The 20,289-nt window shown below is 41.7% G+C and overlaps 1 protein-coding gene across 1 annotated transcript in view; it reads right to left on the reverse strand.

Annotated features, from left to right (window-relative positions):
* Positions 1 to 20,289, reverse strand: part of IL31RA (interleukin 31 receptor A) — a 52,827-nt gene that overhangs the window by 16,009 nt on the left and 16,529 nt on the right. Inside the window, exons 5-8 of the mRNA XM_061393499.1 lie at positions 16,030 to 16,195; positions 9,150 to 9,229; positions 5,552 to 5,768; positions 150 to 332 (exon numbers count right to left, since the gene is read on the reverse strand). Coding sequence (XP_061249483.1) covers positions 150 to 332; positions 5,552 to 5,768; positions 9,150 to 9,229; positions 16,030 to 16,195 — 646 coding nt within the window. The remainder of the gene's footprint in view (positions 1 to 149; positions 333 to 5,551; positions 5,769 to 9,149; positions 9,230 to 16,029; positions 16,196 to 20,289) is intronic.

A 20,289-nucleotide genomic window follows, 5' to 3' on the forward strand; every position in this document is an offset into this window, starting at 1 on the left:
AAGAAGCACACGTCACTAAGCTTGCCCTAGCCTGTCAAATTCTATTACTCACAATTTACAGGTATGAAGCCAAAATTAAGGATTTTAAAACTGGTGAAAACAAAAGTGAATCCTACACAGCAAGAACCTGTGGGGTCCGCACTGGCTACCTTGCTGGATTGTCCAGTTCCTGGCGTGAGACACAGACTCCCAGGAAATGGCCAAGGGCTTTGAGTCCAAGTCTGGCACCCACTCCACCATCCATGTATCGACCTCCAGAGCAGAGCTTTGCCACTCCACCACCAGCTGGTCCTGAGTGAGGCAGGTGTGCATGGCCTCGATGCAGTGGAACACTGAAAGGAGAGGAAAGACTGCTTCACAACACCGAACTCATCCTCCAGAGGCACCAACCACATTTACATCTGTTCACTGCCCAAAGTGTAAAGAAGGTCAAAGTTCAGGATCTCCACTGCCACCTTCCACTAGGATGCTGTTTTTAATGTTTTTATTGTATCCCTTTTCCTTACTCTTAATATTTGATGAAGTGCCTTTTGTTATCTTCCCCATATTTGCTTGTTGCCAGCAGAGAATCTTACTAGACAGTTGATGACTAAGAATTACTGGGCAGCTCTGGGGTCTGTGCAAGTCAAAAGGAAAGTAAGCCTGAGACAAAGAATGGATCTCTAAAGGTAGAATTTCAGGCATCTATAATTTTGTGACTGGGAAGCTGGAAGCTGGTGACCCTAAAATCATACCAGGGTGATGGCTTCAAATTTTGACCATCTAAACTGGTGCTATATATGACCTGTCTATGCAGTCCCATCTTCAGGTAGGAAGAATTGTATCTGCTGCAGAAGGAGATAGACACACTCAGCTGAAGCACCTAGATGTGGACCAACAGGTAAATGACTCTATTCCCCGCAGACCTAGCAAAAGGACAGGTGAGGAAACAGCCTACAGTGTTCTTTAGTAGAAAAGCTGAACATGTGGCTTCAAACCTAGTACCTGGGATCTAATCAGAATCAGAGAGTTCCCTTATTGAAAATGTTCTGGACATGCAGAAGAGAGGACTACTGGAGATGTGGGAAGGGAAGGAGGAGAAGGAGGGCATGAAGGAGTGCGGCTCAGAAGACCACAGCATGTGGCTTTCCCCTCCTCTACTCCTCACCACCTGCAACAACCCTGAGCCTCTAGAATTGGAATCCACAGGAAGCATGTTTAAATAAACATCAAAGATGGTCCTGGATGAGAGCAGAAGGGGAGATGGAGTCCCTCAAAAAAGCCAAAATGCCTCTTGAAGTTGGAAACTTAGGCAAGTATAGAGATTTGGCATAAGAGTCCAGTGGGTACTAAATTCTGCTATGCCTATGCAACAAATACATTACTATGAAATAAAATAGATAACTAATGAGAACCTACTCTATGGCAAAAGGAACTTTATTCAGTGCTCTGTGGTGACCTAAATGGGAACTCTTTGGGACCCAATGGACTGTAGCCATGGAATTCTCCAGACCAGAATACTGGAGTGGGTTGCCGCTCCCTTCTCCAGGGGATCTTCCCAACCCAGGGATTGAACCCAGGTCTCCTACATTGCAGGTGGATTCTTTACCAGCTGAGCCACAAGGGAAGCCCAAGAATACTAGAGTGGGTAGCCTATCCCTCCTCCAGGGAATCTTCCCGACCCAGGAATCAAACCAGGGTCTCCTGCATTGCAGGTGGATTCTTTACCAACTGAGCTATCAGGGAAGCCAAAGAAATGGGAAGGAAATCTAAAAATGAGGGGATATGTGAATATGTATAATGGATTCATTTTGCTGTACAGCAGAAACTAACACAACACTGTAAAGCAGCTGTGTGTAGATTAGTCATTAAGTCGTGTCCAACTCTTTGCGACTCCATGGACTGTAGCCCCCCAGGCTCCTCTGTTCATGGGCTTTCCTAGACAACAACACTGGAATGGGTAGACACTTCCTTCTCCAGGGGAATCTTCCTGACCCAGGGATTGAACACAGGTCTCCTGCATTGCAGTCAGATTCTTTACCATCTGAGCCACCAAGGAAGCTCCCCCTCCAAAATCAACTATACTCCAATAAAAATTAATTTAAAATAAAAGGAAAACAACAACAACAAGCCCCAGAGGGTTGTGTATGTATTTAGGAGCCTCTGTTCTTGAAGCTCACAGTTGATGGGAAGGAGTCCTTTCCCCATACTGGGCCTTTATGAGAGACTCCAGCATCTGGTCTAGAAGCTAGGCTGGAGAATCTGTCAACTTGAAAGGGCAGCTCTGAGGAAGGGCAACTGAGACGTGGGGAAATTGTGAAGCTAGAGTGGGGCAAGCAGCACAGAGCCAGGAAATCAACCCCACCGAAGCCCTAGCGTTCCAGCTCTCTCCTCCCTGCCCTTCTCTGCTCATAGCCTCTAAGCATCCTTAGTCACTGTTTCAGTCAAGCTGAAAGTCATTATTGGAGCATTTGGAAACTTACTCAGCCTCTTGAAGCAGGTAACATTAGTGTTCCCGGATCGCCTCAGTTGGTAAAGAATCTGCCTGCAATACAGGAGACCCGGGTTCAATTCCTGGGTTGGGAAGAGCCCCTGGAGAAGGAAATGGCAACCCACTCCAGTACTCTTGCCTGGAGAATCCCATGGGCAGAGGGGCCTGCAGGCTATAGTCCATGGGGTCACAAGAGTTGGACACGACTTAGAGAATAAACTGCCAACCGATCCCCTCTGATGCCTTTTTGCTGTCTTTATATGTTGCCTGCTTAGGATAACTTTGAGCTGTAACAAACTTCAGAGTTCCTGTGCAGGGTCAGGCTGGAACCACCCTCCCCAGGACTGTCAACTCAGATCGAACCATTATGGGTTGAATTGTGTGCCTGCAGAAGATATTCTTGGTATTGCAGAATGTAACCTCATTTGGAAAGCAGGTGTAAGTAGCTAAAATAAGATGAGAGTCCTTAGCCCAGTATGACTGGTCTCCTTAAAAGTGGAATTTGAATGCAGAGACAGACACACACAGGAAGCTGGTCATGTGAGGAATGAGTTGGATTAGAATTATACTGCTACGAGCCAAGAAAAGCCTGGGGCTTCCAGAAGCTGGAATAAAAAGGAAGGATCCTCCCTTGGAAGTTTTTGAGGGAGCGCAGTCTTGCCAATGCCTCATTTTTAGACTTCTAGCCTGCAGAACAATGAGGCAGTTGAGTTTCTGTTGTTTGAAGTCACCTAGTCTATGGTGCTTTCTTGGGAATATCTGGGAAAATCAATCAGCATCTTTGGCTCAGCCTCCTCTTCCTCCTCTTTCCTGGCCTTCCTTCCTTTTCTGATTAATAAACCACTTGCACGAACATCCCAATTTGAAGATGGACGTGCGTGTTGGTTGCTAACCACACATTCTTTCTCTTTAGCAGCATTGGAACTCTGAGGAGCAGAAGTCAGGTCTAAAGAGTTAAGAAATAAGCACAGATTCTGGACCACAGAGGATGTGGAATAAGCCATAAGTCAGCCTAGCAAGAGGAAAGGGCCTGGCAGCATTAAGGGTTGTTGAAAGAAGTTTCCAAGTCATTGTTCTACTGAATGTCGACTAATTGCCTCCATCACTCAATAGTCACTTTTTGGGCAATTTCTCCAAACACAATACACCCCCAGATGTGGTAGGAAATAGATTCCTTTTGAGAAAAGAGGAAAGGGACTTAGACTGCAAAAGCTGTTAATTTCTTATGATTTGCATGAAGTCAGTCACTCTGGGCCCATCAAATACCATTCTCAGATGCTAGAAGTGCTTCATCTTTGCCCACCATCCCAGCCCAACTTGAACCCTACCTCAACTCAGTACCAACCTTCTCCTCAGACAGTTGGTCATGTTTTGCCATGTCCTGCCTCAGACCACTCCACAGCTGTCTACTGGCTAAGGTCTCCTACAAGCAGAGCTTCTTGTCTTGGGGCCAAAAGGAACCTGAAGGTGTTTCTATTCCAATTCTTTATTTGAAAGATAGGAAAATAGGGGTCCACAGAGGAAAATAATCGTTCAGTGTCACACAGCAGCTGTGATCAGATTTCTAAGTCACTTTACTAAGTCCACGGTTCTGGATAAAATATATTGGACAAGTTTGGAATCATGTAGACCTGCGCTTAGAGTCCACCTGAGAGATCTTTGGGCAAATTACTAAGCTTTCCTGAATCACAGCTTCATCAACTAAAAAGAAAACCTGATGGCACCTATCCCATGGGTCATTTGAGGCTAAAATTAGATTGAACCATATCATTTTAGCACAATGTCTGACATATCCTAATGGACAATGCTGGATGATTACACCTAATGATTGTTAAGTTTACAATTATTATTATAACTATTCTCCAGGTGACTCTGTTAAACAAAATTCTGTAAAACATCACATTCTTAGATGTCTTAGACTGGGAACTGCAAAGAGGTCTGTAAAGGGTCAAATAGTAAACATTTTAGGTTTTGCAGGCCTCTGTTGCAACCAACACTGCCATTCCTGCACATTGTTGCAGAGACACAGGAGATGAGGGTTCGATCCCTGGATCAGGAAGATCCCCTGGAGAAGGAAATGGCAACCCACCCCAGTATTCTTGAGTGGGAAATCCCATGGATATAGGAACTTGGTGGGCTACAGCCCATGGAGTCGCGAAAGAGTCAGACATGACTTATCAACTGAACAACAGCAATAAGATCTATAGAGAAAATAAAGCCAGGAAGAGGAAATAGATTGCCTGCAATTCCTTGAATAAGACTCAAAGAAGCTCTTTTATTCCAAAACAGGATATAAAATATAAGTTTGCATGGAAGTAACGTTTTTAAAATTACTTAATTAAAGGTGTAATGAGCAATTATTGGCAAGAATAAACATTACAGCCAACTCATTAGAAAAGACCTTGGTGCTGGGAAAGATTGAAGGCAAAAGAAGAGGGTGGCAGAGGATGAGACGGTTGGATAGCATCACCAACTCAATGAACACAAATCCAAACAAAGTCCAGGGAGAAAGTGAAGGACAGGGAAGCCTATGGCATGGGGCAGTCCATGGGGTCGCAAAGAGTCAGACACTACTTAGAAACTGAACAACAACAACAATTAACATCAGAAATATCCCTAACTAGGTAGTCAAATGGGAGGGAGAAAAGGAAGAAAACAGGAGAGGGAACAGATCAAGACTGGGATATGGTCAGCAACGTGAAGGGAAGATCTCGAAAGACATCTTTTAGCCACTGAGGATAAACATGGCAGATCTGACAGTTTTATAATGCTCAATCCAGCTTATATTCACTCAGAATAAAACAAATACACGCTGCACATAGAACTTCTAGGCTCATGACTGTGTCTCGTATGATTTACGAAATCTCTGATTTTCAACACAGGCTTTATTCCAAAAGAAAAGTATTTCAAGAGGCTCATTAATTCATTGAAGATTATGATCACCCCACCTTAACCTAAAATGTCCTTACTTCATTTTCATTTTGATGCTAAAAAAACAGCAACCATTGAGAGGACAGGGACAACTCCTTGGCATATCAGATGGGGTTAGGCATCTAAATAAGAAGTTTATGTCATACTCACACTTTTCATCAATAGCTGGGATCCTCAAGGTGGCCTCTGGAGATTCCCCAAGAGAATTATAAGAACTCACATGGACCCAGTAGGTCTGGTTTCCCAGGTACAGTTCAGGCTGCTGGTTAGTAGTGTTCATTGTCTCTGTGAGGTTACTATTGTTTTCTGGAAAATACTGTATTTTGTAACCAAGAACTTTCTCCAGGACTGGGGCTCCTTTTGCCTTCTGAACACAAAGGAAACAAAATTTACTGCTAACAGCAAAGAAAGAAAGTCACTGAGACAGTAATGAATGGTGGGAATCAGAGAAGGGAGGCAATATTAGGTGCTACACTATAACCCTGTGATGATCCCTCTGGGATGAGTAACATACCTGTGCCATGTCAACCCTCCAAATGCCATAAGAGGTGATTTATAAATGGTCTCTTGGTATCAACCCTTGATAGAAGTCTAATTCCACAAAGCTAAACTAGCATGATGCCCAAACCAATGCAAGCAAATAACTCCTTATTCCTTTAGGCAGCATCTTTCTCTCTGTCTTAAATGGGAGAGGTTGTTGTTCAGTCGCTCAGTCATGTCCAACTCTTTGCGACCCCACGGACTGCAGCACGCCAGGCTTCCCTGTCCTCCACTCCTTCCCAGAGTTTGCTCAGACTCAGATCCACTGAGTCGGTGATGCCATTCAACCACCTTATCCTCTGTCATCCCCTTCTCCTCCTGCCCTCAATCTTTCCCAGCATCAGGGTCTTTTCCAGTGAGTCAGCTCTTCACATCAGGTGGCCAAAGGATTGGAGCTTCAGCTTCAGCATCAGTCCTTCCAATGAATATTCAGGGTTGATTTTCTTTAGGATGGACTGGTTTGATCTCTTTGCTGTCCAAGGGACTCTCAAGGGTCTTCTCCAGCACCACAGTTCGAAGGCATAAATTTTTCGGTGCTCAGCTTTTTTTATTGTCTAGCTCTCACATACATACACAACTAATGGAAAAAATATAGCTTTGACTACCTGGACATTTGTAGGCAAGGTAATGTCTCTGCTTTTTAATACACTGTCTAGGTTTGTCATAGCTTTTCTTCCAAGGAGCAAGCATCTTTTAATTTCATAGCTGCAGTCACCATCCACAGTGGGCTCTTTGGAGCCCAAGAAAATAAAGTCTCTCACTGTTTCCATTGTTTCCTCATCTATTTGCCATGAAGTGATGGGACCAGATGCCATGATCTTAGTTTTCTGAATGTTGAGTTTTAAACCAACTTTTTCACTCTCCTCTTTCACTTCCATCGAGAGGCTCTTTAGTTCCTCTTCACTTTCTGCCATAAGGGTGGTGTCATCTGCGTATCTGAGTTCACTGATGTTTCTTCTGGCAATCTTGATTCCAGCTTGTGCTTCATCCAGCCTGTCATTTCACATGATGTGCTCTGCCTATCAGTTAAATAAGCAGGGTGACAATATACAGCCTTGACACACTCTTTTCCCAATTTGGAACCAGTCTGTTGTTCCATGTCCAGTTCTAACTGTTGCTTCTTGACCTTCATACAGGTTTCTCAGGAGGCAGGTAAGGTGGTCTAATATTCCCATCTCTTGAAGAATTTTCCATCGTTTGTTGTTATCCAAATACTCAAAGGCTTTAGTGTAGTCTAGAAACAGATACAGACATTTTTCTGGAATTCTTTTGCTTTTTCTATGATTCAGTGGATATTGGTAATGGACAGAGAAGCAAAAACTTAAAAGTTGAGGCATTTCCTCTGAGCCAATCCCAAGTCTGTTCTGGCCCTGGGTCATTTCTTTCCTGGAAATGTCCAGGGATTGGAGAGTACCCTGTCCTTTTATCTCCATACCACCCCCTCCAAGGAGAGAGCTAGCTTCCCCAACCAGACATTCCAGCTAAGAGGACTAGAACATTCAAGGTTACCCTACCAGACCAAATCCTTGGTGAGAAATGAAGGTGACCCCAGGGGCTCCAGGCCAACCTCTTTTTTTCAGCCTTGAACCTGAGTCCATGTTTTGCTAGAGATCAGTATGTTGAATATTTCTCAGGAATTAGAGGGCTTTCCTGTTTTTCTCTTTCTGTTACTGATAACACAGAGAGATGAGCAGAATGACTGATTATAAGGTCAGAAGGACTTCAGAAGTCACTTTTTCCCACTGTCTATCTGGTTTGAGAATTTCCTTTACACCTCCCATGACGTAAGAAGTCAGTTAAAAATCTTCCTAATGACTGGGAGGCATTTATAATTCATGATAACTCATTCTCTTTTTATAATAAAATCATAGTTTATTGAGATATAATTCACATACCAGAAAATTCACTTAGTGTGCAACTCACTGGCTTTTAGTATAGTCAAGAGTTGTGCAGTCATCACCACGATCTGATTTTAGCTCATTCTTTTTTAAGCAGCTCTAGTTCTTGGAAAACTCTACAGAAGCAAAAGGAAGACCAGTCCCCAGGCGAGGGGGAGAAGAAGAAGGACGTCCAAGTCCATCTCACCTACTTCCCAGGTTGGCCAACTTGACCTGTGTGGGTCTGGCCACACACAGGATGTGCCCTGGTTCACTTTCCTTCTCAGAACTATGTTGACAGAGTAATTCGTTTCCTCACTTGACTGAGAAAGAACTCGACAACATCTGGGATCAATTCTTGGAGATTTCCCAACACCACAGGCTGTGTTCTCCCCTGTCTGCTGCCACTGAGGGTGTCCTTCTCGTCCCCGGGGTGGGGAGAGGAGAAAGGTAGAAGGATGCTCCAACCCTGAGGTAACTGGGAATGGAATGTCATTTGGAAAAAGCAGGGTGATTTCCCCATTTTCAAGAGCGTTTGAAACTTGCCCAGACTTGAGCAAGTATGAGCTAACCCAATGAGTATTTCCTGAGAAATCTGGAGACACACCAAAGAATCAGGGCATCTCACTGCTCTCCTCCCTCTCTTCTTTCCCCCACCTCCTCTCTCCTATTTTCTGGCTGTTTTTTTCCCCTCTGTTTGCCCTTTTCCTTTCCTACTGATTCCTTCTTCCCCTCCTTTTTTATCCTTTTTTCTACCATCACCTCTTATCCCCTCTTTCGTGTCCTCTGTACTAACCTGGCTCCTCCTTTGTTCCTCATTCCGAGGCCTCCATCCTACAAAGGCCCACTTGGCCCCTGTTCTATCCTTGCACCCCACTATCCCAGTGCCCTGGGGGGCACCTGTGCAATGACCTCAGGAACACTAGTAAGCTCACCCCCAAGCCAGTGCTCTTCTCCAGTGTGGGGGTGGGGGCTATATAATTTTACATTGCCTTGGAGTGAAGGCCAGCCAGCGACGGTTTTCTCCAGAAGGTCAAGGTGCCTCCTGCACTGACACTTACACTTTGTACCTGTCTCAGGTGTTAACATTTCCAAGTGTTAACATTTCAGATCAAAGAAGAAGGCTCAGGGTCTGCATTGCACATTCAGGACATCTACAAAATGACATACAGGGCTTTTCTGAGATAGGAAATCATTGTGAGATTTGGGGCATCAAAGCCTCTAGGGAAGGAAATTAAGGAGGTAAAATGTCCATGATCACATTTCTTAGAGGTATAAGAGACCAAGGCTTTTACACAGAATTATAAATAAATAACCCAGAGAGAGGTCACCTTCAACAACAGCTGCACTGGCCTTTTTCCATCCACTTTGTCTGATCTCAGGACTCTCCATAGATCCAGGCCATGTGGAGCTGTAAAGAATAAGAGTGAGGTGTTCAGCAGAGACAGAAGGGAGCTGTAGCAGAATACGGTGAGATTAGTGAGGCTGTCTGTTTAGAAAATGCCGTTGGGGAGGATTTGCTTGAGGGGGCCAGCAGGAGTAATGTGGAGAGTGGAAGACTTCGTTGCAATGATGTCTTCATGCTGTGGTTGAAGGACTAGAATCAACCAAAAGTCAAAAATAACAAAAGATCATTATAACATTAATATCAAAATAAATTAAGATCAAAATAACATTAATATCCTATATATAAATCACTCCTCCCCTGCAATGAAAATGTTGGGATTTTCTTGTATTAGAACACTACTATAATGTGGTGAAAAGCTTTGTATTTTGTGAAAAAAATAAAACCATAATCATGTACGGCAAAAATTAAAAAAATAAAATAAAACTGCTCTTGGATCTGATGACTTAAGGTAAGCTAAAATAAAACGACAATAGATCCAACTGTAATATAATTTATCACTCAAATCTGGATTGATATATGACATCTCCTGCCCTCTACCATTCACATACATGAAAGCTAGGAATAACATAGATAACTGCTAAAGAGATTTTATATATAATTTATGCCATATCTACTCCCCAAAGAGATGAAACCACACACTTACAATGTTATAAAGCACAACAAAAAAATCAAAGAAGAAAGAAGCAGAGAAATAATCTTTCCTAAGCCCCTCTGTTAGCTCTAAATTTAATGCTAATCTTCCAGGCAAGAGTAAAAAAGATAAAATTTAGTTGTGTATTCCTTATGGACTGAAATAAAGAACACATAGAAATCATTGTGAAGAGGCAAGTTTTTTCAGGCTATGGGCATTAAATTCATAAATGGAATTATCTTGTAGATCCAGTCAAAAAAGACAAAAGATAACCTAAAACCTGATGTCTGCAATCACAGTTGAACAAAAGTACAAAAATATGGCAGGTGTACAGTTCTCATGGTTGTCTTCTATGAAATGCAAGATCATAATGTGAAAGCTAGGTCCATGCATTTCTCCAGGGAAAAACAAGACCTGAAGACAGCACAGTTCAAGTGTGTCAGCTTCTGATGATCTACCTATTCAGGGACAAAGCTTAAAATAAGAAAAAAAGGAGAGAGAGCAACTTCTATTACACTTGACCTCTGCACTGTATCTCCCAAATATCTTTCTCAAGGAGTTTTGGCACAAAGTGGGCCACTGGTAATTTATAGTTGAACCTTCTGACATGCGCCTGAAATTTCAAAATGCTGAGCTACTGACTAAAGAATGACACATACACTTTAGTCAAGAGAGGAAAGCAGAGTTCTAAAGAACTGTTCAGAAGGCTATTGGCCTGTAATTTATGAAATTGAGGAAATGTCTCTGAAGCTGCAGTTGATGAACACTAAATCTTTTTTTGAGGAAATCACATGGATGAAAAGAATGTGATTCAGTCTCCAAAAAATGGGGTCTGCCACTCAGGCCAAGATCTAAACTATTTTAGTATTGAGAGACTATTTTTAGGGACTTTTTTGTTCTTAATTCAGGTAATTGAGTGTTTAAAGTGAAATTACATACTGAACCCTAATTAAAGACAACTTCATAATGTAGAAATGTGCACTAAAGGGCAATTAAGTCAATGACCTGTCTTGTCATCAATGAAGGGTGACATTTCTACAACTACGCCTGCAGAAGCCAAAGTGTGGGTAACAGTCTAACTGCCAGGTTCCAAGTCTCCCAATGAGACCTACTATAATTCCATGTAAGTTCCATACAAGGAAATTGAAACTATTTAAACTTTCTATATGACTCAATCTGCATTCCATTGAAATGTTGTTATACAAGCTCTGCCAGGAGTTTTCCCAAAGGTCATTACCGAATCAAGAGACTGGACAGTCAGGACTCAACTTTCTCAGACACAGAGTAACAGGTTTCAGCCTGTCAACAGGTTACAGCCTGAGCTGTAAGTAAAGACAGCATTCTTCCCAGAAGACATTCTTCTCAGCATAAAGCTACGAAGTCATGAGACCTTCATAGGTGACCCACAGAACTGGAAAGACTCTCAATCCATCTCTTACTTGCAGAGTCTCTCTGTTCCAGTTACATGGAAGTCAGACTCTGGGATAATAATATTGAAAATAAGAAAGAAGAAACCTAAAGGCAAAGTTTTCATTACAAGCCAGTTCCAAATACTCATCTGAAGCATAGACAGAAACAAAAATAAACTGATTATTAAATAATTAATCATTCCAGTCATTGATTAGAAAGAGTAAAATTCTACTTAGATTTACCCCATAGGCAGCCACTTAGTTCTAGTAGGTGGTAGACAGTGCTGATGAATGAATTTAATCAGGTATTTTCTCCTTTCATTGTGGTCACTATTTCCTGCAGATGTGTTCCAAAGAGAAACAGTCTTCCTGATGTAGACTTCCTACAGACGCAACTTTTAGTAGAACAAATGGCTAGCTTTTACATTTTCTACCATTATGTGTGCATGCTCAATTGTGTCCAACTCTTTGCAACCCCATGGATTGTAGCCCATCAGGTTCCTCTGTCTATGGAATTTTTCATGCAAGAATACTGGAGTGGGTTGCCATTTCCTCCTCCAGGAGATCTTCCCAACCTAGGGATTGAACCTGCATCTCCTGCATTCATAGGTGGATTCTTTACCATTTGAGCCATCTGAAAAACCCTCTTCTACAAGTATTACAGTCAATTTTCCATGATCATAAATTGATAATGAATAAATTAATAATGCAGCTTAACCAAATGGGGAAAAGTAATAATTCTGTATTTGTGAAAGAATAATACTAAGCTTTTACAAATTTGCCAAAATATTCACATATTTGTGGTGGTGGTCTAGTCACTAAGTCATGTCTGAGTCTTGCGACCCCATGGACTGTAGCTCTCCAGGTTCCTCTGTCCATGGGATTCTCCAGGCAAGGAATACTGGACTGGGTTGCCATTTCCTTCTCTAATTACGTATTGGAGTTTACATATTCCAAGGCATCAACTGTTTGGACAGATGTAGTAAGAATTTGCTGCTCTGTTGTTCCAGTTACAATCTGGAAATACCCACAGTCACCATCAATCAGTACTTTAGACACATTCTACTGCCTTTGCTGAAGATAACACTAAGAATCGCTCACTTTTAGCAAGTGTCACATACTAAGCATTTTACCTGAATCATCTCATCTAACCTCCACAGGCTTATAATTAGGTACATCAATATTACTATTTCCTCTTCTGAGGTGTTAAGAAGTGAGACAATTGCCCAATATAACTTTTAAGTAACAGAGCCAGGAATTGAATATTATTATATCTGTTTCCTGTTGCTGTTCAGTCACTAAGTCATGTCCAGCTCTTTGTGATCCCAAGGATTGCAGCACTCCAAGCCTCCCTGTCCTTCACTGTCTCCCGAGGTGTGCCCAAGTTCATGTCCACTGAGTTGGTGATGTGATCCAGCCATCTCATCCCCTGCTGCCCTCTTCTCCTTTTGCCTTAAATCTTCCCTAGTAACAGGGTCTTTTTTAATGAATTGGCTGTTTCATGTAGTATGCATGTTTCATGTAGTATATATTTATATGCTTAAATGTGAGTAAATAATCCTAATAATCAATATATTGAAATGTAAAAGAGAAGAGTACCTCATATTCTACTTAAAACAGAAATTTTCAAATTAGAAAAGGTTTGAGGTGGTGTGTGTAAAACAGCTGGCATTTCATTGTGAAACAGGGAAATATTTTATGAATTAGAAGAGGATAAATTAGGATTTGCTTGGGGTGGGTACATTTTCATTAGTTTCTTCTGGGATTCTGAAAAAATTAAGAAAAGCAAAAATTGTCCAGTGGTAATGTTAACAGATGTTCATTTTATTTAATTAGCACAGGGCACAGAGAACACTAGGATCTAGTGTTTGGTGGTCAATCTTAGCCAAGCAAGCTGAAATAATAAATCAGTTGAAATGGTAAATCTAATTTCTAGCAATGAAAGAAGTGTATTAAATTGACATTAGCAAGTGGTTGGACTGTGATGAACTTAAGACACTGAACCATAATGATGCTAGGTCTCTAAGCAGAATGACAGCTACAGGGAGGAGAACTGTACAAAACAAGGTCAATCCCAGGGTAGAACTCACTCTCCAAGATTGCCTGCTAAAAGGTGTAGCAGAGGGAGAGGGCAACTTGCACAAGGATATTGCTTGCATTTCGTCCTAATATTTTAAAAGACAGGGATCAGCCAAGCCACAGACAGCAATAACTGAGCACTCCAACAGATTATAACCATTGGACCATTTTATATTGTACAATTTATGTGCTGTTTGGTATTTGTAAACTAGTATATTTGTTTTAAGATTGGATTATTTGAGATGATGTCTATAGAGTGCTCCCAAATATGGCATAAATTTTAATCAAAAATTCACATTAGGTCCACAACTTGACTAGTTTTGTTTTAATCATGCACGTGTTTTTATTTATTTAAAATTTATATAGCACTTACCATTTGTAAGGCACTGTTCTAAGCATATAAACACATAATGATTATAAATTTTTTATTACTTTTCTCTGTATTCTTACAGTTGAGCATGGAAGCTTGGATGCCTGAATACCGTAGATTAATAGAATCTCAGAGCAAGAAGGGACTTCAGAGGCCATCCAGCCCAATCCTTTATGTGTGTCACATGAATCTTTGTTGTGACTACATCCACCAGTGAGTAGTCCAGACTAAGCATGAACATCTCCAGTGGGAGATACGAAATTCAGAAGGCACCAGATTATTCCCAGACATATGATCATATGGGCAAACATGCCAAATATCTGTTAACACTAATTTGGTTGTCATGGGAAACTCAACCAGGATCCAGGGGAATACATTTTTGCCATATAGACCAGGGAACACAGGAGCTGACCCCACATGTTGCCTAAGACCAGTGAGGGACTTGTTGTAAGATTGATTAAGAAGGGCCTGAAATCATGCCCAGAGGTGGGGTGGGGGCAAATTCATGGTCTAGAACCAACATGTCTCAAACACAGTTAAAGCCTCAGAAGGTTAGAATGATCAGCATTTTTCTGTTTCTTTGACATATTTCAGAAGATGTGTGGCCCTTGATAGGTATTCATTTAATTAGTCATTCATTCATTGTAGTGGGTTGAAAAACAAACACCAAAGATCTAAGTACAAATCTCTATCACCTATAAACATTACCTTATATGGCCAAAGGGACTTTGTACATGTGATTGGGTTAGGATTTTGAGATGGGGAGATTATCTTGGATTATCCCAGTGGGCCCTAAATGTTATCACGATGGTCATTACAAGAAGGAAGCAGACAGATTTGACACAGAAGAGGAGAAAAAGGTAATGTGATAACAGAAGCAGAGTCTGGAGTAATATGCTTTGTTCATAGGAAGGGGCCACAAACCAAGGAATACAGGGAGCTACTAGAAGGTAGAAAAGGCAAGAAAATATATTCTCCCTTCAAAATCTCCAACTGTGACAACATTTGACCTTAGTCCAATGAAACTGGTTTTGGACCTTTGAATTCTAGAACTAGAAGAGAAAAAAAAAAAAAAAATGTGGGCTTCCCAGGTGGCGCAGTGGCAAAGAATCCACCTGCCAATGCAGGAGACACAAGAGAGGAGAGTTCAGTCTCTGAGTTGGGAGGATCCCGTGGAGTAGGAAATGGTAACCTGCTCCAGTATTCTCGCCTGGAAAATTACATGGACAGAGGAGGCTGGCATGCTATAGTCCCTGGGGTCACAAAGAGTCGGACATGACTGAACAACTGAGCACACACACATACCCACAATTTGTTACAGTGGCCACAGGAAACTAACACATTCATCAAACACTTATTGAACATCTACTGGGGTCAGGCTCTGGGCAAGGCTCCTGATTTATAGAGCATGGTAACATGCTGAGTGACCCTGAACAAATTAACATCTCATCTATCTCACTTGCAAATGGAGGTGATTCTACATATTTCATAGGGCTTTTCGGAGAATTAATAACACTAATAGGAAATCTATCAATTACTGAATGTTGATTATGGGCTAAACACATTATCTCATTTAATCTTTAAAATAATACTAAAAAATAGGTACCACTATTAACTCAAGTTTATAAATTATAGTTCATTATGGAAAAGGGGAAAAATTAGTAAGGAGACTGAGTCTTAGAGTTTGTGTATCTTGCCCAAAGTTACTCCGCAGCCAGGCTGGATTTTATATGAAGCCCACAGATTTGAAGTATTGGGTTGGCCAAAAAGTTCATTCCAGTTTTTCCCTAAGAGGTTATAGAAAAACTCAAATGAACATTTTGGCTAACCCAATAGTATTCTTAATTACCATTCCTGACTCATGGTAACCATTCAATCAAGGTACAATCCTCTTCTCCTTCCTTCCTTCACTATAATTAAAGATGTGACCTTTTTTCTCATTAGTTAAACCTTTTAGCAGTAGCTCAGGGTTTGCAACATCAATCTTTATCATAGGACATCTTTAAATAATATTATACTACTTCAAGCATAGTATAAGAACTTTATACAAGTATTCAAGATATGGTCCTTTGCCTTCAAGGCAAAAGCTGCTAATGTCACTAACATCATCGGGGGAGGGCCAGCTTATCCTGTAGGCTCAAGCATGTGCCATGCATGCCCTGTGGAGGGGCACTGTACAGACTCTCTGGCTCTGGGATTGTGGGATTCCATGATTCCCAAGTATGGCAAAGTACTTGACAAAATCCACAAAGGCTCAGTTCAGTTTGCCCTAAACCAGAGCAGGCAAAAAAGAAACCACAAGGGACCAACTTGCCTTCTTCCACAGTTACTCCCATCTTTTCTTGACTCCAGCCACTCCAGAACCTTGACTTGTGAACCACACACTGCAGAGCTACAACGTACTCTGTAAAAGCCTGCAGCCCTGTGAGGTTGTATGCTTCTTCTTCATTCTTACCGCTTCTGGTGAAGTTGACTTCCATCTAAAAGACAAAGACAGCCTTGAGCTGGATGGGAGACCACATGTTATCTTTCCATTTTTCTTCTTTACTTCCCAACCTTCTCTTACCTTTCTGAACTAGCAGCATTATATTTCAACTTTTTAAATTTTCATAAATAAACTTCTACACACATGCCTGGAGACTGTTAGCATCAAATAGAGGTGAGTTACCCCAAGAACCACCACCCCTCCCCTTTCTTGTTTCTAAGCTTGTGAGGTAGAGATTCCTGCCTCTGGACTGGATGTGAGTGAATCTTGCTGTTCTGGAAGATGCAGAGTGGAGTCCTGGCACCCAATACGGGCCTCAGTTTAATTTCTGGAGGTGACAATAATATGTAGAGATAAGATCTCAAGGAACAGCATGTAAAAGACACCTTGAGAGTATTAAATTCAAACTCATGTCATGAATGAAACCCAGACAAGTTAAGTGATTATGGACTACCTCAGCATTTATAATCAGCAGAACTAGGATCGGAGCACAGATTCCTCTCACTCTCAGACTCTTTCCTTTTATTCAAACTTCCCATTTCAAATGATTGGTCTTTGGGTGATCACTCAAGTTGCTAAAGATCTCAGTATCCTAGATAAATAAATTCATTTTGACACTCTCTCAATGTGAAGAACAGGGAGAGGCAAATAAACCACCTCCCCTTTCTAGACCTCAGTTTCCTTGTTAGTAAATGAGCGTGTTGCTTTCTATAAAAGTCCCTCTGGACTTAACTCTCCACAAGAAACTAGAAATTCAGCTATGTCTTACTGAGCATGATCATTGTTGCTACAGCATGAACTTTAAGCTGTAGGTTTATATACATTTATATTGAGCTTATTAATGAAAATAAACTGTAATTACAGACATGACTACTTTGTGAGGATGCACACCAGCCCATAGAATCTGGCAAGAATAGGAAGTCCGGATATCGCTTACGTGTACAACAACAGCTGTGAAAATAGGTACACAATTGTAGGTGCTGGGCCTAAAGGAAACTGGGGCAAAATGAGGATGTACCTATGTGGCCAACAGCTGAGCATCCCAGCTGCAGAAGGATGGTTCTGAACTCCCAGTCTAGTGAGATGGCATCAGAGCAAGGAAGCAGCATGCAGGCCTGAGGGCAATTTTGCTGCTGAACCCCAGGTTCCCTGAGCACCTTCCTGCAAAAGCCCCTGGAGACGTTGCAGTGGTAAAACAGGGCTGTTGGGAACATATCTTGGGACAATTCATCATCTCTGGGGAAGTACCCTCCCCAACTGACCTCAGTTATGGGACTCAGTTAAAACCAGATTAAGACCTTTGAGAGAAGGTCAACCACATGGTATTCTCCATGCGTAAATCAAAATAAAAACAGTGTTAAGCCATAAAACACATGCAAGGGAGTCTAATGACATTCTATTTTACTTTTCATGCTTTTTAAAATACATAATATTCTTCTTCTATTTTTAATTTCTCAAAATTTTCCTTCTGCTTTGCTAGTACTCTCAGCACATGCTTGGTCTCTTGCTAGTTCTCCTCACAATCAGAAAGCTCTCTTCACAGTACCTATGCAAACCTGTTCTTTCAAGCCCTAGCCTCAGGGCAGTAAAAAATGCAATTAAATTTCCAAAGAGTGCTCCTCTAAGGCTTCTTTACTGTGACTTTTTTCCAGGCTATATGGCTTTGGTCCTCACTGGGTCCAAGATCAATTGATCCTCTATATACAGGCTTAAATCTAAAATTTCCTGAACTCAGTACAAGCAATGGACTCCTACCAAAACACTAATTAACTTCACCAGTTTTGTTTCTAACAACCTGTATTTTGTGCCAAGTCCTAGCTTATTCCAAGCGTTTATGTGTTAAGAGATGAGTCAGAAGTTTTGGAGCAAAGCCTAAATCAAATTCTTAAAACTGTCTTGAAATCCTTTGGTAGAGTGTTTACATGGTTCCCTTTTATAAAAGTAGAAACCCTTTACACTACGGCCATGGGAAGGTGGTTTGGAGGTTAAAGTATGGGCAAATGAATGACTGAACTTGGCCTCACAAAACCTGAGCTCAACTCTGTAACTTACAAATCTTGGACAGATGACCAAAGCACTCTACATTGCAATTTACTAATCTGTAATAATAATGGGGCTTCCCTGGTGGCTCAGTGGTTAAGAATTCACCTGCAAATGCAGGAGATGTGGGTTTGATCCCTGTGTCAGGAAGATCCCTAGAAGAAGGAAATAGCAACTCATTCCAGTATTCTTGCCTGGGAAATCCCATGGAGGAGGAGCCTGGTGGGCTACAGTCCACGGGGTCACAAAGAGTCAGACACAACTTACTGACTAAACAACAACCACAATAAGAAGAATAGTGATATCTTATTTATAGGAGGGGTTTCCCAGGTGGCTCAGTGGTAAAGAATCAACCTTCCAATGGAGGAGACACAGTTTCAATCCCTGAGTTGGGAACATCTCCTGAAGAAGGAATTGGTAACCCACACTAGTGTTCTTGCTTATGTTTTCCCAGTAGTCACATATGGATGTGAGAGTTGGACCATAAAGAAGGCTGAGCACCGAAGAATTGATGCTTTTGAACTCTGGAGTTGGAGAAGACTCTTGAGAGTCCCTTGGACAGCAAGGAGATCAAACCAGTCAATCTGAAAGAAAATCAACCCTGAATATTCATTAGAAGGAATGATGCTGAAGCTGAAGCTCCAGTACTTTGGCCACCTGATGTGAAAAGCCTACTCATTGGAAAAAATCCTGATGCTGGGAAAGACTGAGGACAGGAGGAGAAGAGGGTGACAGAGGATGAGATGGTTGGATGGCATCATCAACTCCATGGACATGTGTTTGAACAAACTCTGGGAGATAGTGGAGGACCAGGAACCCTGGTGTGCTGCATTCACAGGGAGTTGCAGAGAGTCGGACACGACCGAGCAACTGAACAACAACATTCTTGCCTGGGAAATCACATGGAAAGAGAAGCCAAGCAGACTATGGTCCATGGGATTTCAAAGAATCAGACACAACTTATTAGCTAAACAACAACAATTTATAGGATATTTGCAAGGATTGAGTAGCTTAGAGTATAAAAAAGCACTCTGTAACCCATATATTGTGTGCATGGGTGCTCAGTCTCAGACTCTTTGTGATCCCATGGACTGTAGCCCACCAAACTCCTCTGTCCATGGGATTATCACAGCAAGAATATTGGAGTGGGTTGCCATTACTCCTCCAGGGCATCTTTCCAACACAGGAATTGAAAACAAGTGTCCTGCAGTTCCTACATTGGCAAGTAGGATTCTTTATCATTGAGCCACCTGGGAAGCAAACCCATATATTAGCATCACACAAATATGAGTCTTGTTATATGAACGTATTGGGATTTTGAAATTAGTTTTTATGTGGTTTAGTTTAATTAAACATTTATTGAGCATATGTGGCAGGCAATGAGAAAACTAAGATGAAAATCAAGGTCTCTGTGTTTGAGGAACTTATCATCAAATATGGGGAGAGATGAGTTTAAGTGACTATGTTAAGTGCAATGACAGAGGAGGAGCACCTCTCTCAGACTCCCAGAAGAAAATACGTCAGACCAGAGTTCTGAGAGACGAGTGGATCTAGCAAGCTTTAGGCCAAGAGGAGATGTACAAAGCAGAGAGCTGTTCTAGGCAGAAGCACAGAATAATGAAATGACATGACGCAAGGGAAACTAGCAATTCAGAATCACTAGAGAAGCGAGAGCAAGATGGAAGGTGAGTTTGGAGGGGTTGAGAGGGGCCAGGCCTTGGAGGGTTAAGAATTTAGACCTTTTCCATTGACAATGGGATGAGAACCATCCAGACAAGACTGGATTGGTTTAGTTGGATTTAGAACTGATTAGACTTGGTTGTGGTTGAGAACTGAAAGGAGAGAGATTCTGGTTGCACATTCCACTCTCCTTCCCACTTTCTCCAGGTTAGCAGGAGGAAGGACCTCTTCCTTCCAGGGGATTGGAAGGAGGGAGGCAAAGATAAGTACAGATGCAGGTAAGTTTATCAAAGAGGTGGGCTACAGGATGCTAGGGATTGAAGTAGCTTGCATGTGTTGCCCTCACTTCGTATTGTAAATGGTTTAGTA

Source organism: Bos javanicus, chromosome 20 (assembly GCF_032452875.1).
Source record: "Bos javanicus breed banteng chromosome 20, ARS-OSU_banteng_1.0, whole genome shotgun sequence".
NCBI lineage: Eukaryota > Metazoa > Chordata > Mammalia > Artiodactyla > Bovidae > Bos > Bos javanicus.